General features: G+C 38.7%; 1 protein-coding gene across 1 annotated transcript; it reads right to left on the bottom strand.

Moving 5' to 3' along the window:
* Nucleotides 1-1,143: 1,143 nt before the first annotated feature.
* Nucleotides 1,144-16,043, bottom strand: Ddx18 (DEAD-box helicase 18). Its single transcript, XM_026397102.2, has 14 exons — nucleotides 15,870-16,043; nucleotides 14,168-14,542; nucleotides 11,872-11,994; nucleotides 9,643-9,778; nucleotides 9,194-9,294; nucleotides 8,893-9,092; nucleotides 8,689-8,803; nucleotides 7,626-7,765; nucleotides 7,023-7,184; nucleotides 6,418-6,570; nucleotides 5,970-6,083; nucleotides 4,163-4,219; nucleotides 3,673-3,850; nucleotides 1,144-2,659 (listed from the first exon to the last, which is right to left on the bottom strand). Exons 1-14 carry the CDS (start codon nucleotides 15,952-15,954, stop codon nucleotides 2,517-2,519), a joined length of 2,082 nt encoding a protein of 693 aa, XP_026252887.1. The 5' UTR covers nucleotides 15,955-16,043; the 3' UTR covers nucleotides 1,144-2,516.
* Between the last annotated feature and the right edge of the window lie 3,936 nt (nucleotides 16,044-19,979).

The following is a 19,979-nucleotide window of genomic DNA, read 5'->3' as shown; positions in this document are numbered from 1 at the left end:
TGGCACCATGAGGGGAGCAACTCCCCTCCACCATAATGTACTGCCTCATCTTAAACTCAGAGCAATGAGTCTATAGATTGAAAACTCAAAACCATGAGCCCCAAATAAACTTTTCCTTCTGTTAAGTGGTTCTTGTCAGGTATTTTTGTCACAGTGATGCAAAAGCTAAAACAGCATCTACTGGATAGCCTCCTTAGAGGGATGTTGCACTTGGACCACTTCCCCAGGCCTGAGTTTGCTGTTTGGAAATCCTGTCTACTCCAAAAGAGCCCACATGGGCTCAGGATCTTGGGTTAGCCCTTGCTACTCCTGCTGTTTGGTAGCAAGCTATTTACAGAGGATGCAGAAACATCTCACATATATAGAGCACCATGCCAGTTACCGTATTCGTTTCTTACCTTTTTACGAATTAAGCAATATTACTTTCATTTATCTCATGAAATAGGCCCAAAGAAGGTTCTAAGTGGCATAGCTGGAATTTGACCCAGGCACTAAATTTATGAAAAACATTAATTTATAGAAAAATAAGGTCCATTTTTTGGATATCTTTAGTCCAGCTTTACATGAAACTGCTCAAACTAAAAACTTCAGATACAGCAATGATTAACCATCACTGCAGACTATTAGACCCCAGGGCTTCTAATTACATGTAGTGATCTAGTTGGCTTCCTGCCCATGCTGCCTTCTAACCTTCATGACATTACTTAATGCTATTTGTCAGGTGTGCTCTTGAGAGCCTGAGAAACACTTCTTGTGCTAATGAGCCCTGAGGATGCTGTTGCCCTGGCCTTGCATGATCTGGCAACAGACTCCCTCACATCTGCATCCTGGCCAGGCTGCTCAAGTCTGGTTGTCTAAATGTCCCTAGCCTGGATCATCCTGCCACCAGAATGGCATTTAGTACTCAGTAGGACTCTGAAATGGCTAAAACCAAGTTATATAGTAACAGGTTTACTTTTCTCACAAAATCTTTGGAGGCTGACTCACACTAGGGGTTAGCAAAGGCAAGACAAATAGGGGCACTAGACAATGAATCAAGAGACTCTGACTGGGACAAGCAGGAATCCAAGAACCCAAATCCTGGTGGACCATGCAAGGATTAACAAAGCACTGCCACAAATGAATTACAAGAATGGGGGGAATTATTTAATGACACAGGAAAACAACACATTATGAAACAAGCTGGTTGTACAAGTAGTAGGTAGAGGATGACCTCATTTTTGATAAAAAATTAAAATGTATAAACACATACAAAACCTGGAATGTTACATGCCAAAATATCAACATTATTACTTCTGACCACTGATTAAATATTCTTCCCTTTGCTTATATATTTTTAAAACATAATCATTTCTGAAATGAATAAACAAATAGCACTGAGGAGTGAAATAGTTATTAAATGGTAGGAGTTAGGAATCTAAGAAGCCAGGGCAGGCACTCAGCAGTCAAGGTCCGAAACTCAAGAGACAGCAGCCAAGCCTAGAGGTGGAACATAGTTCTTTCCTTTCCTACTGTAACGTTGATCCAACTGTTTCTTCTCCACTTGATATTCTCTGCATAATTACATTAATGACACTATGAATATTAACTGGCACAACAGCAAAATGCTGCTAGCAACTTTGGTTTTGAATTGCTATAAAATAGAACTACTTTGTAGTTATGTACTACACAGAACACCAGAAATGAAGGGCTCCTGTGACAAAAATCCCAACTGATTAAATAGCTGATTGCTATTTTTTCTGACCTTGGTTCATGTTCAGTTTTCAGTACAAATTTATCTTTCATGGATCTGGAGATTTTTTCCTCACAAAGAAACTAACATTAATGTACACTGGGCACTGTCTCATGACTTGGTTTTGAGTCTACTGATAGTTGGCCTTGTCTTCCAAGTACTCTGAAGAGCTGGAAGGGCTTATTAAATTCTAAACCACCTTACAATAAATTGAAGTTAGACTCACCATTCTTTATTCTTAAAAAAGGTCTTAACTAAGTTACCAAATGAAAGAATATTACATTTCTATTACTATGAGGTTCAACAATTTTAATTCTCTCCCTCCCTCCATAATTCGAAGATTGCTTAGGGGCACTTCATTCAAGTAACAAACAAAAAACAAACAACTGGAGAAAGGCTCATCATTTTAAAACTGGGAATATATAAAAGTGATTTTTTTACCTAAAGTGTTTCTTTAGATAAAAATACACCAACATTTTCAGAAGCAAAACTAAAAAAATAAACCAAGACTATTTTCCACATTAACACCACCTGTCCAGTGTATTAACATCCCTCTCTATAGCAAGTTATAGCAATCATACCATAAAATCTTTACATACCATAAAGTACAAGAATATTAAAACAATGACATAATTTGATTTTTTTTTATATGGTATTTAAAAATCAAAATATAATTTCATCACCGTAGAGATAAAAAAGAATCTAAGGCTACAAAAATTCCTTTTGGAAGAGAAAGAAAAAAAAATTTCAGGGCAAAGTTATTCAAGATGAAAGGAAGTTCATTTTAGTGAGAGAACTGCCGGCTGTCTGATGATTTCTTGCTAATATGTTTGAAGATTTTGGACTTCTCAACTTTCTTGGTTTTCTGGTAGCCAAATCCACCGCCACCACCTCTCTTTTTACGCTTGCCCTCACTGCTGTTCACATCTACAGATGAAAATGTTAAGGAAATCAAGCAACAAAAGTGATGAACTGCAATCTAACACCTACAGAGAGAGAACCCAGCATGCACTGTATCACCTCCCAACAATGAAAACATGGACATGAGCTTCTGGGACAAATCTGCAGAAAACTAGGTGTCACCAAAGTACCTGTGGACTAAAATTAGCAGGTATGATTTTGATTTTTAAAACAAAATGTAACAGTTAATGACTTCACACAACGAAATTCAAAACAAGAAGAGATAAGGAGTTATGAGGACAAAGGAACACACTAAAAAGTAACCTGTATCACAACAAAATGACTTTCACTTCTTTTCAAAGCTGATTCAGGAATGTGTGGCCAGGTGAGGAAGCTGCTTTTCCTGTCCCAATTCAGCATGTACTCATTAAGGCAGACATTTACCCATTGTCTACAACTGGGACAGCAACCCAACAGGGTTTTCTATCTAGTCCCCCAGGAACTACTGCCTTAACAGTAAAGAATAAGCCTTGCCTTAGCTGGCTTGGTTTCTTTGATGGAAATTCGAGGACAAAGCACATGTCATAAAATGCAGCAATATCAATTGGAGGTCTTATTCCCTTTGTGTTTTATCCTGAGCAACATTTTTTTTTTCTTTTACAAATTTGCCTCATCCTTGTTTAAGATCATTCAATGGCTCTAACACGATTAAAACTTTGACCTGGACAACCACCTAATGTCTGCTCTTCTACCTCTGTGCTTCTTCCTGGAATGCACAACCACTTCTACCTCTCACTGTCACTCAAAGTCCTTTATCTTACCAACACTTAAGTCACTAGTTGCCTTGTTCCCATGACCCCCATCCTGATGGCTAACCCCTGTTCAATAAACCATACTTTTACACTCTTTTGCTAGTACAGAGAAGCAGATGCTGACCAGGACAAAGCCTCTGGGCAGTTGCCAGAGCACATACTAACCCTGTTCCTTGGTAAAGTTTTTACCCTTAGTTCCAGGATGACTTAATTTTAAAAAAAGGATACTCAGATCAACAAAAGGAGGCACCTTGAAACCAAACGACAAAGCAACCTGAGGCAAATTTAAGTTATTAACATCAAAAATCTGTTTCAGAGAATGAGAATCATATGCTCGAATGTAGGACTTGTATGCTTCCTGGGCTGACTTATGAAGAAAGTAGTTCTTTTCAATCAATTTTTCAAGCTGAAATAGAAAACACTGGTTTTAATAAAATTAAAAAAAGCAGTTCTCAACTATTAGAACAAAGTCATCTTCAGAAGATACTTGTTCTAATACCATTGCTCCGGGTTTTGGATTACATGTAAATTCTTACTGTGGGGAGAACAATGCTCTCAGGGGTGGACTGAGAGGAGCAAGAGCACAGCAGTGGGAAACTGGACAGCAGGAAACCTTAACAACAGGGCCCATCTTACAAAAGAGCAGCCTCAGAGCACAGGGACAACACAGTAAAGGTTTCTGTTTACTCAGAAATACAAGGGAGGAGGAGATGCATACCTGAGATTGAATGTCAGAAATTTTGGACCAGGAAAATTCAAATTCGTTTAATGGAACCTAGAAAACAACAGAAGTACAAAAGTTATTAAGCCAGAATGATCCAATATTCACATTTCTGGATGAATGAAGAAAGTGTAAAGTGTTCCATAAACAGTGAGGAAAGTGATAGAACCAGACAGCCATGGTTCAGTGTAGCTAATAAGCTGAAGACAGAGAAGGATGCCCTGTGGAATTCCCTCAGGACAGGTAGCAAACTCTGCTTTCTCCAGTCTCTCCATGTCAATGGAAAGTTCCACATTTACTCTGCTGAGTTTCCACAAACCATGCTAGGAGCCTTCATTTCTTTCTTCCTAAAAGATCGAGAAGGTGAGGAATTGAACGGAGATAATGAGCTAGTAAGTTCTTTTCTCTAGGGATCTCTATCATCCTGATTATTGGAAGGGTCTGAAATTTTTAGTTAGCAGGACCATCAGCCCTTTCTTTCTATGTAAGAAGAGGGGCTCTAATACCATCTTGCTCTGTGACCCAGTGACACCAGAGGTCATAATGACGACATACTTCCACAAGAGGGATTTGTTATCATTTATCATAAGCAAATAAAAAGCACAAGACCTGTGCTAGGTACTGAGGGGAAACAGGTGCCCAAGTTCTACACTCCGGCCTCACAGAGCTTGCTTTGCAGTCCTGTGGAGGAGACAGATAAATGAACACTTGTGCTGTGGGAACACAGAGGGCAGGAAACCAGAAAGCTTCCCATAAGAGACAGCAGTAGCTGAAATCAGAGCATTCCAGAAAACCAGAAGAGCTTCTAGAGAAAGTATACAAAGGCTACAGGGCAATTTCATGAACTACACCAAGTTTCAGTGGGGAGGAAAGTCACCAGGCAAGACTGTGCCAGGCAGGCTGACAGGGAGACAGATGTCATGGAAGAGAAGATCTGACATGCATCCACAACATCTAGAAACAAGCCACTTAAGTTTTTTTTTTTTTTTTTTTTTGTATAAGGGTTTAAACCCAGGGACACTAACTACTAATTTAAGCAACATCCCCAGCCCCTTTCCTGCCTTAGCCTCCTAAATTGCTGGGATTATAGGTGTGTGCCACTGCGCCCAACTACCACTTAAAGTTTTGATGGATTCTTTTCTGGTAGAATGGAATGAGGCTAGATAAGGCAAACGGAGGAAAGGCCGCAGGCAATAGCCACCCCGGAGGCAGTTATAAAGAGAATGGGTTGAGGGCTGAGATTATACTTTACAGTGAGAGACTTCTGGTGGTAAAGTGCTAACTCGGAGGGAGACCGAAGACCAGGAGGTGAGAACAAGGGACAAAAAGCAGGAGGCAGCAGAGGTAGGAGTGACTGAGGATCTCCATTGCCTCACAGGAGGCCAGAATGAAAGACACCAAGATGAGGGGGTGTAGAGAAGACTGCAGGAGGGAGGGAGGTAGGAGAGCGATGACCAGGTGCGAGGGAGCCTACAGTGGTGGAAGAGTTTTAAATAGGGCTTCAGGACTGGCAGAGGAGAAACAGACATAAAAGGCATAGCTGAACAACACAGTTAGAGGGCTGAGCCATGTGGTCCATCCTTCTGTCTGTAATTCCTGGGTTGGAAGCATGTAAATATCATTATTTTTAACCTGCTGAACAACTGCAGTTAACCATGTTCTGCCCTGATTCAGATCTCTGTGATACATTTAGAGGTGGCATGTATACTTGCTAACAATCCCCACCAAGAGGACTCTGTTCCCAATTTAAGATTCATCCCGCACCACCCCATAAAATTTTTTTATCCTAACCAAAGATCTTTACCTTGGATTGCTTCAAATAACGGAGGAAACCCAATTCTTCTGGGCGCAAAATGAGCAAGGCATGCCCTCTTCCATTCAGCCCTCTGGCTGTTCTACCCACACGATGAATATATTCCTTGGGTAGAGAAAAAATGCTGTGTTAAGGCACTGACTTCCACATGTGTCTGTTACCACGTGGCCACATTTTTCAATTATGTTACTTCCTTTAGGTCTTCTGTTCTTAACATTACTCCAAGGATCTACTGTTCCTAATTTATGACCACAAATGCCTCTCAAATTCTCTTTGGGACCCACAAAGCCCTAACCATTTATTAATACTAGAGAAGTATTGCAGCGCCAGTACAGTAGGGCTAACCCTTATAAATATGAATGAGGTGCTTCTTGGGAACATGGAGAATAAATGTACTCCTCATAGAGCCATTCTGAAGACACCCCAAAGACTCAGTTACCTTGGGGTCATCTGGAGGGTCATACTGAACAATCCAGTCAACTTCAGGAATATCCAACCCTCTTGCTGCCACATCTGTACACAACAATATCCCTGAATCTGCATTGCAGAACTGGAAGAATGTGGTGGTACGCTTATTTTGCTTCTGCTTTCCCTGGAATGGATAAAAACCAAAAACCATTCATCAGAGCTGGAATTCTGAGTTGCTGCTGGGAAGCATAAATGCAGCAACCCTAAACTGGAGGTGCCATTCTATTTTATTTCAAGTGCCATCCCTGGACTGTGTTCTATTTCCCCAACAGGAGGAGGAACATGTCCTTCACTCCTTTGTAGCCCATGCCCTTCCACACCAGCAGAGCTCCCTCCACACAGGACCAATCACCTAGGAATGTTTCAACTACTTATAACTATGTTTCAAGGAGAGAGCAATACATCCAATCCCATAATCTATAGAACTTCCTAAGTGTAACCTATTCTTTTTTTTGCCCCTTTCCAGGGCTACAGATGGAACCCAAGGGCTCCCACACCCTAGGCAAGTGCTCTATAACTAAGCTACATCCTCAGCAAGTCTAATCAATTTTCAATAAGCCCATCACAGTCACTTACATGAATGGCCAAGACAGGTAAATCGATGTAGTTCAGCAACTCATAGTGGTATTTTACAGATTTACAAGACGAAAAGAAGACCATAAGTTTCTTTTTTCGGTTCTTCTTAAGGAAGGTAAAGAGCAGAAGGAATCTCTTTTCAGAGGGACAAACAACATATCCCTACAAGAGGTTCAGATAAAGATACAAATTAACCAAGTGAACTTCCAGTACCATGAGACAATACTGATTGTGAGCACTGAGAAAAAAGCATATATGCTACCCAGCCTTTCTGACAGCTTTTAAAAACAAAACCAACCAAAGCAAAGGTTTTTAAGCCTCATCTAATTCCAAGGAATGTTTTATTCACAAAAATCTCAACCTTAAAGTTTCCACTTTCACGTCACCGCTTTTCCATCTTTACAGCTATACATCCCAGAGCCAGTATTTCCTTATTAAGAGTTCAGGGTATTTTATACCAGAAGGGTCAAATACACAATATCACTATATTTAAGTTAAAAGCTCATTAGTCCATTTGCTTTCTGGATGCTTTTCTACATCCTACATACAAGGAAATACCAAATAAGATCCTTGAAGTATTAGGTTATTTATTTTAAAAAGTACCTGCTCAAGACCATCCACTGTTGCATTAGCTTTATCATCATCAACACCAACATACAATGGTTCCTTTTTCAAAGAAATCCTTGCCAGGTCTTCCACTTTTCGAGTTTGTGTGGCAGAAAAGAGCATCGTCTGTCTGCGTGCTGAAATAGACACATGCGAGATAACTCAAGTCTTTCAGGGCATCTCTGTAATTGCTTCATAAAACTGTCAGTCACCACTGTGAGAAGTTACATGTGTGAGGAGGAAAGGGACAGAGTCATAAGGCATAAGGCATCTTGCAAAGAGGCATAAGGAAACTTGAGAGTGAAAGATATGTTCATCATTTTGATTACAGTGAGTTTCCAAGAATAAACATGGCAAGAGTATAAAACATTATGAATTTTATATAGGTACTGCTTATTATGCCAAGAGCATATTTTGACGATGCTTTATATGATTTATTAACACATAAATCATATAATAAATGGGATCATGGTCGTATTATGTATATAAACAGTTTACATAAGATGTTGCAAGACTACAACCAAAGTAAGTACATATCAAATATAATACAGAAGGCAACAAGACTATGGTTACCTGGAAGACATCAGACAAAGTAAGAAGACATAAGATGGTAGGGGAGGGTATGAGACTTATGTTGACACTGTATAACTTGCCTTATAACTTCTGAAACAGCAAAACTATTATATGAATCAGTAATAAGCTTGATGCATGGGGCTGGGGTTATGGCTCGGTGGTAGAGCACTTGCCTAGCATGTGTGAGGCACTGGGTTCAATTCTCAGCACTACATATAAATAAATGAATAAAATAAAGGTTCATCAACAACTAAACGACAACAACAAAAACAAAGCTTGATGCATGCATTCCAAATTACCTCTAAGAATGATTGGCATAAGTACATCATACAGCCACAATAAAATTCTGATGTTAATACAATATGGTTGTTCAGCAATGGTTGCTCCCATAGGAAAATTATTGCATCAATTAATTATTAATTATTGTATTAATTAATTAATCTTTGATTGCTATTATGCAAGTCACATGTAGATGCAACCTACTTACTTGGCAGAAGTTTAATAATTTGCTTTAATTCTTCTTCAAATCCAACATCCAAGATACGATCGGCCTCATCAATAACCAGACACTGTAGGTTTTTATACATAAACCCTGGGGTATTCTAATAAAAAGGAAAAGAAAAACTGTCAGTTGTCAAATGTATGTTTCATACAAGATAATAAGAGGAGGCACTACGTAACAGTGCTCTACCTGCATGTGGTCCAGGAGCCGTCCTGGTGTTGCCACAATGATGTTGATCCCATTAGCAAGTTTCTGTGCTTCAGCAGATCTGTTACTGCCACCCATGATCAACCCATATGTGTGAATGTGGTGAGTCATCAGCTCCTTAAGAACACCAAAAGTCTGCATGGCCAGTTCTCTAGTAGGTGAGAGTATAAGAGCTCCTGTTCCTAAAAAGCAAAAAAAGCAAGACTTTGAAGTCACCACTGAGTCTCTAAAACCCATAGCAAACTTTTAGTGCAATAATGCCAGAAACTGATCAAAAGCTTACCATTCCTGGGCATGAACTTTAACTTAACAATGAGTTCAATCACAGGGATGAGAAATGCGAGGGTTTTACCACTGCCCGTTTTTGCTGCTGCTAAAAGATCCCTAAATATTAAAAAGGAAAAGAGGAAGATATTCAATCTACTCATTAAAAAAATATTCACTGAATACCCTACACATACTAAGCACACATTTTAGGTACTAAGCTGAACCATGAAGACAGACCCAGTTCCTGCCTTCACTATTGGTGAATCAACCATCTTGGTTATATACTTAGCTCAGAAATACGAACTGTTATAGAACAGAAATAAATATCTTTCTTCAAATAATTAGCAAATAACTTAAAGGTTTCAGTACAAGTTGGATATATCAAAATCAACAAAACATACTCATATTTACAAATTTACAGTCCTAAAAATAGACACTAATGTCCAAGCATCAATGTTATCATACCTGCCTTCTAGAAGTGGCCTAATACTTTTATGTTGAATTTCAGTCATGTTCGTGAAGCCCATTTCTTTTATTGCCTTCAGAGTGTTTTCATTGACAAGATTAGTTAGAGAAGCAAATGAAGTATCCTCAAAAGCTCCTAAACAGAAGACAATTTATCATTAGCAAACTTATTTCTTTAAAAGTAAATATTGTCATTTATAGTTGCCTAAAGTTTTATTTAGATCTTTTTATAGAAAAAAATTCAACTTCAATCATTCCTATGTAATAATACAAAGAAAAAAGTCCTAAATATATTTTTCCACTGATGATGGCTGTGTGCTTTAAAATCTAATTCCATACTGTAGTAAGGGGCAGAGAGGAAGAATTATGGTACTTTCATGAAATGGAAATGCCAAGATAGTGGTGAGGGTGAGAGTCCAGAAAGAAATGAAATATTTAAGAAGTTTGATTTAGAATGACCCTACATATCAAGTGGCGTGGTGGTTCTTAGCAGGGTGGCATCAGACACATGCTGGGGAGTTCCCCACTCTGCCTTGCGCAAGTGTAAATCAGGGATTCTCAGCCTTGGCACTTCTGATGGTCCCTAACTTATGACAGATGACTCAACTTACAATTTTTCACCTTTAAAACAATGTAAAAGCACATCTTACAGCTATTCTAGTTTTCACTCTCAGGTATTTCATAAATTACATGAGATAAATTACAAGACAGGGTTTGTAAGAAGAGTTCAGAGCATGTTTAATGTAGGCTATGTGATAAAGTTAAGTGTATTACATGTATATTTGATTTACGTTTTCAACTTAAAGTAAGTTTACTGGGATACGATACAGTTTTATCTAAGTAACATCTGAACTAATAACGTGAGGAGTTCAGAACATGTGTAATGTGGGTGAAGTGATGATGTTAGGTATATTAAATGCATTTTTGATTTAGAATTTCAACCTGAAGTAAGTTCATTGGGATACAGTCCCATCTAAGGAACAGCTGAACTGACATTATGTGCTGTATAATTCTCTTTCTTTTCAGTGCTGAGGACTGAATCCAGGGCCTCATTCATACTAGGTCGGTGCTAAATCACTTAGCCACATCCCCAAACAGAATAACTCTTTGGTGTGGGAGGCTAGCCTATATATTATAAAGTTACACAGCATTCCTGACTTTTACCCTCTACACAGACTTCTCCTAGATCTGACAACCAAGAACATCTCCTAGGAACAGGGTGACTGCTCTTCCTGGTATACCTGGGACAGGAGATTTCCTGTGATACAGAACTTTCAGTGCTAAATCTGGGAAATTTCTGGGCAAACCAGGATAGCTTTAGTAACTCTATCTGGTAGGGTTGAGAACTCTACCTATTTCTTGTTGAAAATTACTGCCATAACTAGCACATCTTTTTTTTTTTAATGTGCCAGAGGTTGAACCCAGGAGTTTATACATGCTAGGAAGTAATCTACCACTGAGCTACACCACCAGCCAACCTTTATAACTGATCAAGCATGTCTAGGGTTGGATCTTAACCTCTTAATAAAAAAGCCCCAGCCAAAAATAGCTCATGTAGTTTCTAGATAATTCTGGTTAAGAGCTGTGAATTCTAATCTAAATTCTTGACTTTATAAAAGAATAAAAGTCAAAGGAGATTAACTTGGCAAGTCTGCTCCTCAATAAAGTCAATTTTATCTTTCCCTCCTTATTAGTAACTGAGCCTAAACCTCTGGTGTCAATTTCTAGGCCATGATTTCCCTACTGCAACAAGGACAGAGCCTTATAAAAGGATAAATCAATAAAACATAGGATCCCAGAAGCTGCACATGTACAAAAATATGTTAGGAACAAAGAAAAGAACAAAGGAAGAAACAAAAGTACTATGGAACCATGAGGTAGAAGATGAAGAGGAAAAACTGCAGCAGAAAGATACATAAAGAATTTCTCAGTTACTTTTTTCCAGCTAAACTAAAAGTCACAACTGAAGCTTCAATTCCATAACCTACTCTTTTTTTTTGTACCAGGGATTGAACTCAGGGGCTCATTACAACTAAGTCACATCCTCAGCCCCTTTTTATTTATTATTTTAGATAGAGTCTTGTTAAGTTGCTTAGAGCCTTTGTTAAAACTGCTGAGACTGGCCTTGAACTTGGGCTTCTTCTGCCTCAGCCTCTAGGTGTGCACTACCATGTCTGGCCAGACACATATTTTTGAGAAGGTGTATCTGGAAAATTTCCTGCAAATTACCTGTTAGTCCCAGGGGCAGGCTGGGTACTTCACTGTCCTCTTCCTCACCAGCTGACTTTTCCACACTGTTTTCTGTTTCTTCAGGAGCTTCAGAGCCTTCTTCAATTTTTACTTTTTTTGTATCTTTGGTTTTAAAAGAGAAAACAATTTTTTTTTCTTAAAACAAAAATATCAAATGAGATAAACAAATGACTTGTGATGCAAAGAGGTATATTTTCCAAAGCCTAACATATTTGATATTGTCAGAATATCTCCTTTTCATAAAAAGAGATGTCATTTAAAAATTCAGGGTACATAAGATTTTTCAAAAACTATAATTTTAGGCTTCTTTTAAAATTTTTATTTATTTATTTTTATGTGGTGCTTAGTACTGAACCCAATTCCTCACACATGCTGGGAAAGCACTCTACCACTGAACTACACCAACCCCCTATTTTAGGCTTCTAAATGAACTATAGCATCTCATTTAAAAACTTCTTATGAGTTGACTTAAATAATATAAAGATACTAGTCACAATTTTCACACACCTCACCACTGGGTAAAAAAAGAGCATATGTGGTGAATGTAATTTCTAAAAACTCCTTACAAGCGCTTATATGACCCTCATGCCATTTACCATTCCTTTTCTGTAACAGCCACTTTAATTTGAAAGATGAACAGAAAAAACAGAAGATATCATTTTCCTAGAGATGGACTATAAAGCAAAGGCAATGATTTACTTAACTGGGTGACAAGAACTAGACTGATGCTAGGTTTCAAAAGGTGAAGGAGGCTTTACATTCACAACTTGCATAACATGGTCCCAAAATGCGTTTCCAGTCACACTTCCCATAACTCTCTTAAAACATTCCTTCTGGCTCAACTGGGTTTATTACGATGTTGGGCTTTTAATAGAAATTTATGGCACCCATTGATGCTAGTTTGAAGAGAAAAGACGTAACCCAAAACTCTGGGCTCTGTAGCCCAGCACTGTACCTTACTGAAATTCTTCTGGGAACTGGTCAACTCTGTAAGCAAAGGTCAAAAGTCATGGACACCACCAGCTGTTCTCCATGTTTTCTGCAGAACAGTTCTTTAAAGTTTACCCATAGGTTAAAAATTCCAATAATATGATTTAGATTAGAAATGTTACTTCCTTGAGCATATTCAGAAGACTCTTGAAGCCATTAATAATTTTACATTAGGACTGAAATCACTTTACATAAAAACTAATTCCTAAGCTTCAGTTTTCACTATTTATTAAGCAATTTCTCGTCATCCAGAAATTTATTAGTTTGTAGACAACAAGAAAACAGTCATACTTTAGGAAACTTCTTTTAGAAAGCTCCTTTCTAAAAGAAACCTTATCTTCAGACAAGATGCACTCATGATTTTCTAACTCTAGGGCTGGCAAACTTTCTATAAAGGGCTAATAGATATTTTGGGCTTTGCAGGCCATATGATCTCTGTTGCAATAAAAGCAATGTAAACAAATGGGCAATATGGAGATCTAGTAGTTTTACTTAAAAAATTGGTGGAAAGCCAGATAGTTTGACAACCCCTATTCTATCCTTTGCCTGGAAATCTCTACACGTCCACATCTCATTAAAATGCTTGAGTTTATTACATGCAATCATCATCTTTCCTCTCCCCTCCCTCATCATTATCTTGTCTATGTTACTCATTTGGAAATTAACATTCTCTTTGTTTAAAACTTTTCCTAAATGCTATTTTATACAATTTGCAATTAAGACTCTTTTTAAAAGGAGAAGACTTTATGGTAAGAAAAAGGAAAATATGGGACCCAAAATGAGAAAAACCAATAGAATCATTAATGTGAAAACCCTTGACACAGAAAGGCCAGGAGAGAGAGACCTTACCACGAGCCCAGATTTCTTTAGTTTTAATAACTCTACAATTCTGTTTGGAAATAAGCAAACCTAAAATACTATACCATAGTATGTTCTATTTATCACAAAAAGTTCAGACAACTGCCCCAAACCAACCAACCAAACAAAAAAACCCACAAAAAGCACATTGCTTTAATTCTAAATAAGTTCTTATCTAGGTATGCGGCTTTTTTCAAGGTTAAAGAATGTAACATGACACACTGCTGAATATTTTGATGAAAGTTAAAACATATCTCTAGTATTATAATGTTTCCTTCAGCTACAAAGCTAGTCTCTGATATGCTGAGGAGCACAGGGGAATTCTTACATGTCACATACACACAACAGCAACAATAGAAGGAAGGTGGGATGACTATGAGAAACTATTTGAATAAGATGGCTGAAGTTCAAAGAACAAAGTACCTACCAGGACCAGCATCATTTGCCATTTTTCTCTTTTTCTTCTTCTTTTTCTTTTTTGTTTCTGAACTGGGAGACTGTGTTTTTGCTTCTCCATTGGTTAATATGGTAGACTGGGGGGATTCTTTAACATTTATATTTTCCACTATTTCTTCAGACTTATCTCCATTTTGTGCTTCTGACAGGCCCACATTCACAGAATGCTTCAGGGATTTTTTAACTTTTATATTTTCCACGTTTTCTTCAGACATATCTACATTTTGCACTTCTGACAAGCCCACAGTTATAGAACGCTTCAGGGATTTTTTAACTTTTTTGACTTTCATTGTTTCTTCAGGCACATCACCATTTTGAGTTTCTGATAGGTTCACATCTGAGGCCCCTGTTTAAAAACAGAACAGAAGGAAGGGGGGCTTATGTGTAAACATTTTCACATAAAAAATTCCAAGGTTTCGAAGACTCAAATTATTTAGCTACTTCTTGTATGTTCATTGTTAAAATGAACATAAAGTTGGTGTTCTACTATAGGAAAAGTAGACATTCTGCTGGAAAACAGAAAGTTACAATGATTTCTTAACTTCAAAAGACCCCTCTTTAAGGAGTTGAGAAAGGAAAACTTCAAGGTTAAATATGATGGGCACAGACAATGGCAGTTACAAAATATACATTTAAAGTATCTGACAAATATAACTAATTGTTACACTGAAAAAGGCATTTCATATTATTCACACAAGTACCATGTCTCATAATTTTACAACACTCAACACTAACTCTCCTAGACTTTAGTAAATTGAAATTTCAGTTAATGAAATCACTATTTGTCCCAATATATATTATGTACAAATACCCAAGGATGTCATTACAAAAGTTTCCCTGCTCAATTCTGCTCACTCCAGAATTTCTTTCAATCAATCAATGTCTATTGAAAACCACTTGGGGTGACACAATATGCCTCCAATATTTCCCCTGGTGTGTGTGTATAGGGGGGAATTTATACCTAATATGGAATCCAAATGGATAACACAATGACTTCATTATCTGTGGCCCACTGTCAGGAATATAAACTTCAAATCCTAATTAAGTCATAGGGCAGTACACACATATATAGAAGCTCTTTGAGCCTCAAGTTGGGAGCGACAATAATAATAAATGGCAGGAGAGGCAAATTTTCACGTGTGCAGAAGACACTTTCTGAGCTGATAATAAGGAGTGAAGAGCCAGCAGGGTGGTGATGGTATCAGGAAAGTTCTATTAAGAGAGCAAAATCTAAAATTGTTTTGGGATTACAGAAATTAAATAGAAGACGGAAAAGGTGCGTAGAAAGTTAGCTCCACGTGTCTGACTAGAATGGGAGAGAAGGGGGACGAAGTGGAGCCTGAAGCTGCTGAGAGTCAAAATGGGTTAAGGTGAAGTGCAAAAGGCAGGTTTAGTTGCAAGCCCCGCTGGAAGCCGAGAAGTCAACCCAGCGGCCTCCTTTTCTAACTCTGAAGGGAGGAACTGATGCTCAGAAGGGTCAGAAGCGGTCCTGGGCCACCCGGCTGGTGGAGAGTGGCGCGGACCTGACAGGATGCTGCCCCAGGGTGCCTGCTAGCGAACCGCGATCCCACGTGCCCCGGGAAACTGCGGCGCTTCTAGGAGCCGCGGGGACTTCCCACCCAGCGCCACCGGCCCCGCCGCACGGGGCCCTCCTCCGCCACCACTCAGCTCACTTTGTAACTTTAGGTTTCGCTGCCGCAATTTGAGGTTCCGCTTCTCGATCTTCTTGCGCAGAAGTTTCATCGGCAGGTGAGACATGATGCCGGAGAAACGCCTTCACCTTGCTGCCACTGCACTGGTTTTCCGTCCTCAGAGTGGACGTAACTTCCTTTCAGGCCACTAGTGCTCAGGTCAGCTAACTGGAAATACGTCACGGAACGCTCAAGCCCGGCAGGGCGGAAATGCTTCCGGGGCGGAAATGAGTCCTAGTGCTTGCACCGCGGTACCGTGGGCGATTCTGTACAGCGCCCCCTGGGGAGATGGAGGTCTCGCCTTGTGCCAGATCTGGCTGCACATGACCAAGATTTGAGAGCTTCTTTAGTTTGTTTCCCCTGCATGTACAAACAAGGCCCAACGTATGGCACCACTAATCACGTGCCTTTGAAAATCCTGTTGCCCTCACGATCAGCGTGTGTTTAACTTTAATAAAAACTTCTTACTTAGACTTCCTATCACAGGGATCTCTTTCCTAGGACTGCAGTTACCCTACAGTTATTCACTGTCTAGCTATTCTTATTTTAGCATATTTGGGCTAAGAGTTTGTGGTAGATGTGGAGGTAAAATAGTGGAGCTTATGGAACTTCCATGGAGACGAAAAATAAGAACTATGATGGATGTTATGACCTATGACAAAGGAAGCACAAAAAAGGAGCAACATTCTGGTCTGGGAATTGGGCGAGGGATGGAGTCTACATGCAAGCGATGCCTGTTATGTATGCATAGGCACCGAGCTAGCCTTAGACTTGGTGGCACACACCTGTATTCCCAGGGACTTGGGAGGCTAAGGCAGGAGCATCGCAAATTCAAAGACAGCCTTAGCAACATAGGGAGGCCCTAAACATCTTAGGGAGACCCTGTCTCAAAATAAAAAATAAAAATGGGCTGGGGGATGCGGCTTAGTGGTGAGGTGCTCTTGGGTTCAATTACTAGTATCAAATAAATAAATTAAATAAAACAAATAAATTAAATAAATAAAAAATAAAGTTTCTACCACTTTGACATTCTTAAATCTTTCTTGGACCTCAATATTCTATTTTTTGCCACCTTATTAAAAATATTAAATTTAACAGACGATGCCTTATCCACCTGTTCTTTCAATTTCCACCCCAAATCCTTAAGTTTAAAGACAAGTGTTTGTAAAATAAAAAGCAGATTGTGTAGTTTCTCTTCATCAAATAAAAAGTGTTCCAAGAGGAATCAATCTGTTTTCCCAACACCTTAAAACTGTGAGTGGGAAATGACTGACTCATCCTCCAATCACTGCTTTAGGACTGTTGAGTGATTTTCTACGAACCTTAAAATGTTGTTTTTATAAGGTTTACCACTCTACACTGTGTAGGAACTTAAAAAGTGTCCAATAATAGCACACAAGTAAGATATTGCTTCCTTCAAATGATTTGATTTCCTGGTGAGAAATAGGTGGGTTTTGCAACGATTCATTAGGAGTATTAGGAAGGTCATAGGACTAGAAAAGACAGAGTTTAGATACATTTTCCAAAATATAATGAACATAACTGGATGACCAATTGTATGTGGGAATTAAGTGAAGGAAGAACAAAGGAATGTCTTAGACTCTTTTCTGTTTCTAAAACAAAACAGCCGAAACTAGGATCCTTGTAAAGACTAGAGGCTTATCAAAAGCCAAAAGGAGAATCTTCATGTATCTTAGTTGAACATGACATAAAGCAAATGAAATTCATGCATAATTAGTTTGACTCTCCCGCTTATGTCAGAGAGTGACCCATTGCAGATTCCCCAAAATTACTTTGCTTGAGTTGTAAAGATGAAGAGAAACAATCCTGTTTGACAGAGTCTCTGACTTGTATTCACAAACAGGAGGGTCTAGGGGCATGATCTAGTTTGGGACAGGCAGAGGCACTGTTGGAAAGATTCATGGAGTGTCTCTGAGGAACCTTGAGGTTTTGAACATAAGCCTTACAAAGTAGATATGAAGAGGGGTGCAGACTATAAAGGCTTTTCTTTTGGGCATGAGGTGTGGACAGGATACAGGAAAATAGTCTCTGTCAGGAACATTAAGTTTGTTGATTCCAGAAAAAAATATTACATATTCTCACATGTTCCCCAAATTTGGGAGAAAGCAATGAAATAGGAATCACATACTTGGTTTTGAACAAGGAAAAGAATTCCACCAAAAGAAAAGAGCTGAGAACTCTGAGTATAGTGAAGGGGGAATTAGGTCCTATAATGTGAGATCCTCATGCCTTATCCTGTCAACACTGAACTTGATGATAACCTGTACCTTCAGCTTTAAAATATCATCTTTAAGGCAAAATAAAACAGAAAAATGCATTTAAAAATATAATTTTATATAGCAAATTATTTGTCCTTTACAAGTTATTTCTTAATCACTATCCATGGAAAAAAACAAACTGAGATATTTCAAAAGCAGTACTGATGGTGGCTCTTGGCAAGTCTGGCCAAGGATCCAGTCACAAATGCAAGTGTAAATCGTTTCTTCTTTTATTTGTTTATTGCTGATCTTATCTGTCAATGGACATCTGATTACAGAAGAATTAATTGCTCATCTGTGTGCACTTTTTAAGTTCCTACGCTGGAAATTTTTTAATATCAAATATTTATTAAGTTAATAGGACATTCACAATTGAGTTGGCTTCCAAATTATATTATTTGGCTTATGAATTTTCTTAAAAAGTGTCATATTTTGAATTGGTATAGTTTAAGATGATGTTGATATTATTTTTATATTAAAGGTTTTTTTTTTAACCTCAATTATGGTAAATGGCTTGAGGCTCACTGGGTGTTTGCCTTTTAACTCTTATATCCTGCTATACCCTCTGTGCTGTGGAATTCTTTGCCAATATTTCAGTTTGACTCCATAACTTCTGCCATCTTTAATTATTAAAGCATCTGGTCTGTTGAACTTGTCCATCTCATCTTTAATCGCAAGCTCCTTCCTTCTGCAAAGGAGGCAAGACCCTCCAAATATTTCAAGGGGAGGAATGAAGTGTGGTCTGCTTGCTTTCTTCTTCCTTTCTCTTTTCCGTGCTTGTTCCTTAGGCAGAAAAATATAAAAAGTCATTTCCTTTCTTGATCTTCCATGGTAAGTTGGAGCTCCTTTCTTTGTTGGTTGGAATGGCTTTCTTCCTTTTACAGACAACCGTGTTTTTGTGGTGGGGAGGTTAATTTACCTACTTATTATTTCTAGTCCTCATCTAGCTCCTTATGAAATATTGTTGTGGTGGGGAAGTTAGTTTTCCTATTTTTATTGTCCGTTCCTCATCTAGCTCCTTGACTAGAGACCTGGACGGGTGGAGACCCCAGAAGCTTATACCTGCAAAGAACTCAAATGTAAGAAGCTCTCATAGCCTTGATGGTTATTTTTGTGATCCACCTGTATCTTCTAGTTCACCCTGCCCCACTGACACCTCCGTGTATCTGTCTGTCATGCACTCCTCATTGTCCCATTCCAAGGATGCCAATAGCATCAATTTCAGGCACAATTTTGGGCCCTTTAACCCCTCTAATGGTTCACTTTCCTCTGAGTTACTTAGATAAGGCATTGCAATAGAGCAAAAGGTACTAGAAAAATGTACGTGTTTATTTCTCTTGCTTTTTAAAAAGCCTTCCTTATTCAGTCTAATCTCAACAAGTCTTCTGCTTCTTGCTTCATTTTCACAAGCTTATTTTTGCAAGCAGCTATCTGAATTCACAAGTGTGAGACTTCCTGGAGTCAGGGCTTAGGTGTAGACAAAGCAAGGCCTGATCTATGAACGTGGCTGTGTTCGCCTAGAGCATGTCCAGGTAGCTGTGTTGTTGATACTTACCTCCTTTGTCTTGGGGAACTCATTTCTGTGGTTATGAAAGAATGTCTCTTTATTCTCCAAAACCTTTCCAGTTGGTTTACCTGATGTTTTTGAGCAAGGAAAAATCAACTGGCATCCTCATTACCTATAAGCTGGAACCGAGTTGTACAAATGTGGAGGCAGTTTTTTGAAAGTTTTGCTGGCTTAGGTATAAAGTGAGGATAATGTCGGTTTCTATTTTGTAGGGTCATTAAAAGAATGAAATGAGTAAATACATGT

The sequence above is a fragment of the Urocitellus parryii genome, chromosome 1 (assembly GCF_045843805.1).
Source record: "Urocitellus parryii isolate mUroPar1 chromosome 1, mUroPar1.hap1, whole genome shotgun sequence".
Taxonomy (NCBI): Eukaryota; Metazoa; Chordata; class Mammalia; order Rodentia; family Sciuridae; genus Urocitellus; species Urocitellus parryii.
This window is presented reverse-complemented; position numbering and strand designations above follow the sequence as displayed.

Bases quoted from the DNA above. Each gene is read 5' to 3' on its own strand.
- Ddx18 (XM_026397102.2), bottom strand. From the start codon at position 15,954: ATGTCTCACCTGCCGATGAAACTTCTGCGCAAGAAGATCGAGAAGCGG. The intron at 9,779-11,871 runs GTAATTTGCAGG...TCTTCTGTTTAG, and splicing joins CCTGCCCCTGGGACTAACAG to GAGCTTTTGAGGATACTTCA. The intron at 9,295-9,642 runs GTATGATAACAT...TTTAATATTTAG, and splicing joins AGGCCACTTCTAGAAGGCAG to GGATCTTTTAGCAGCAGCAA.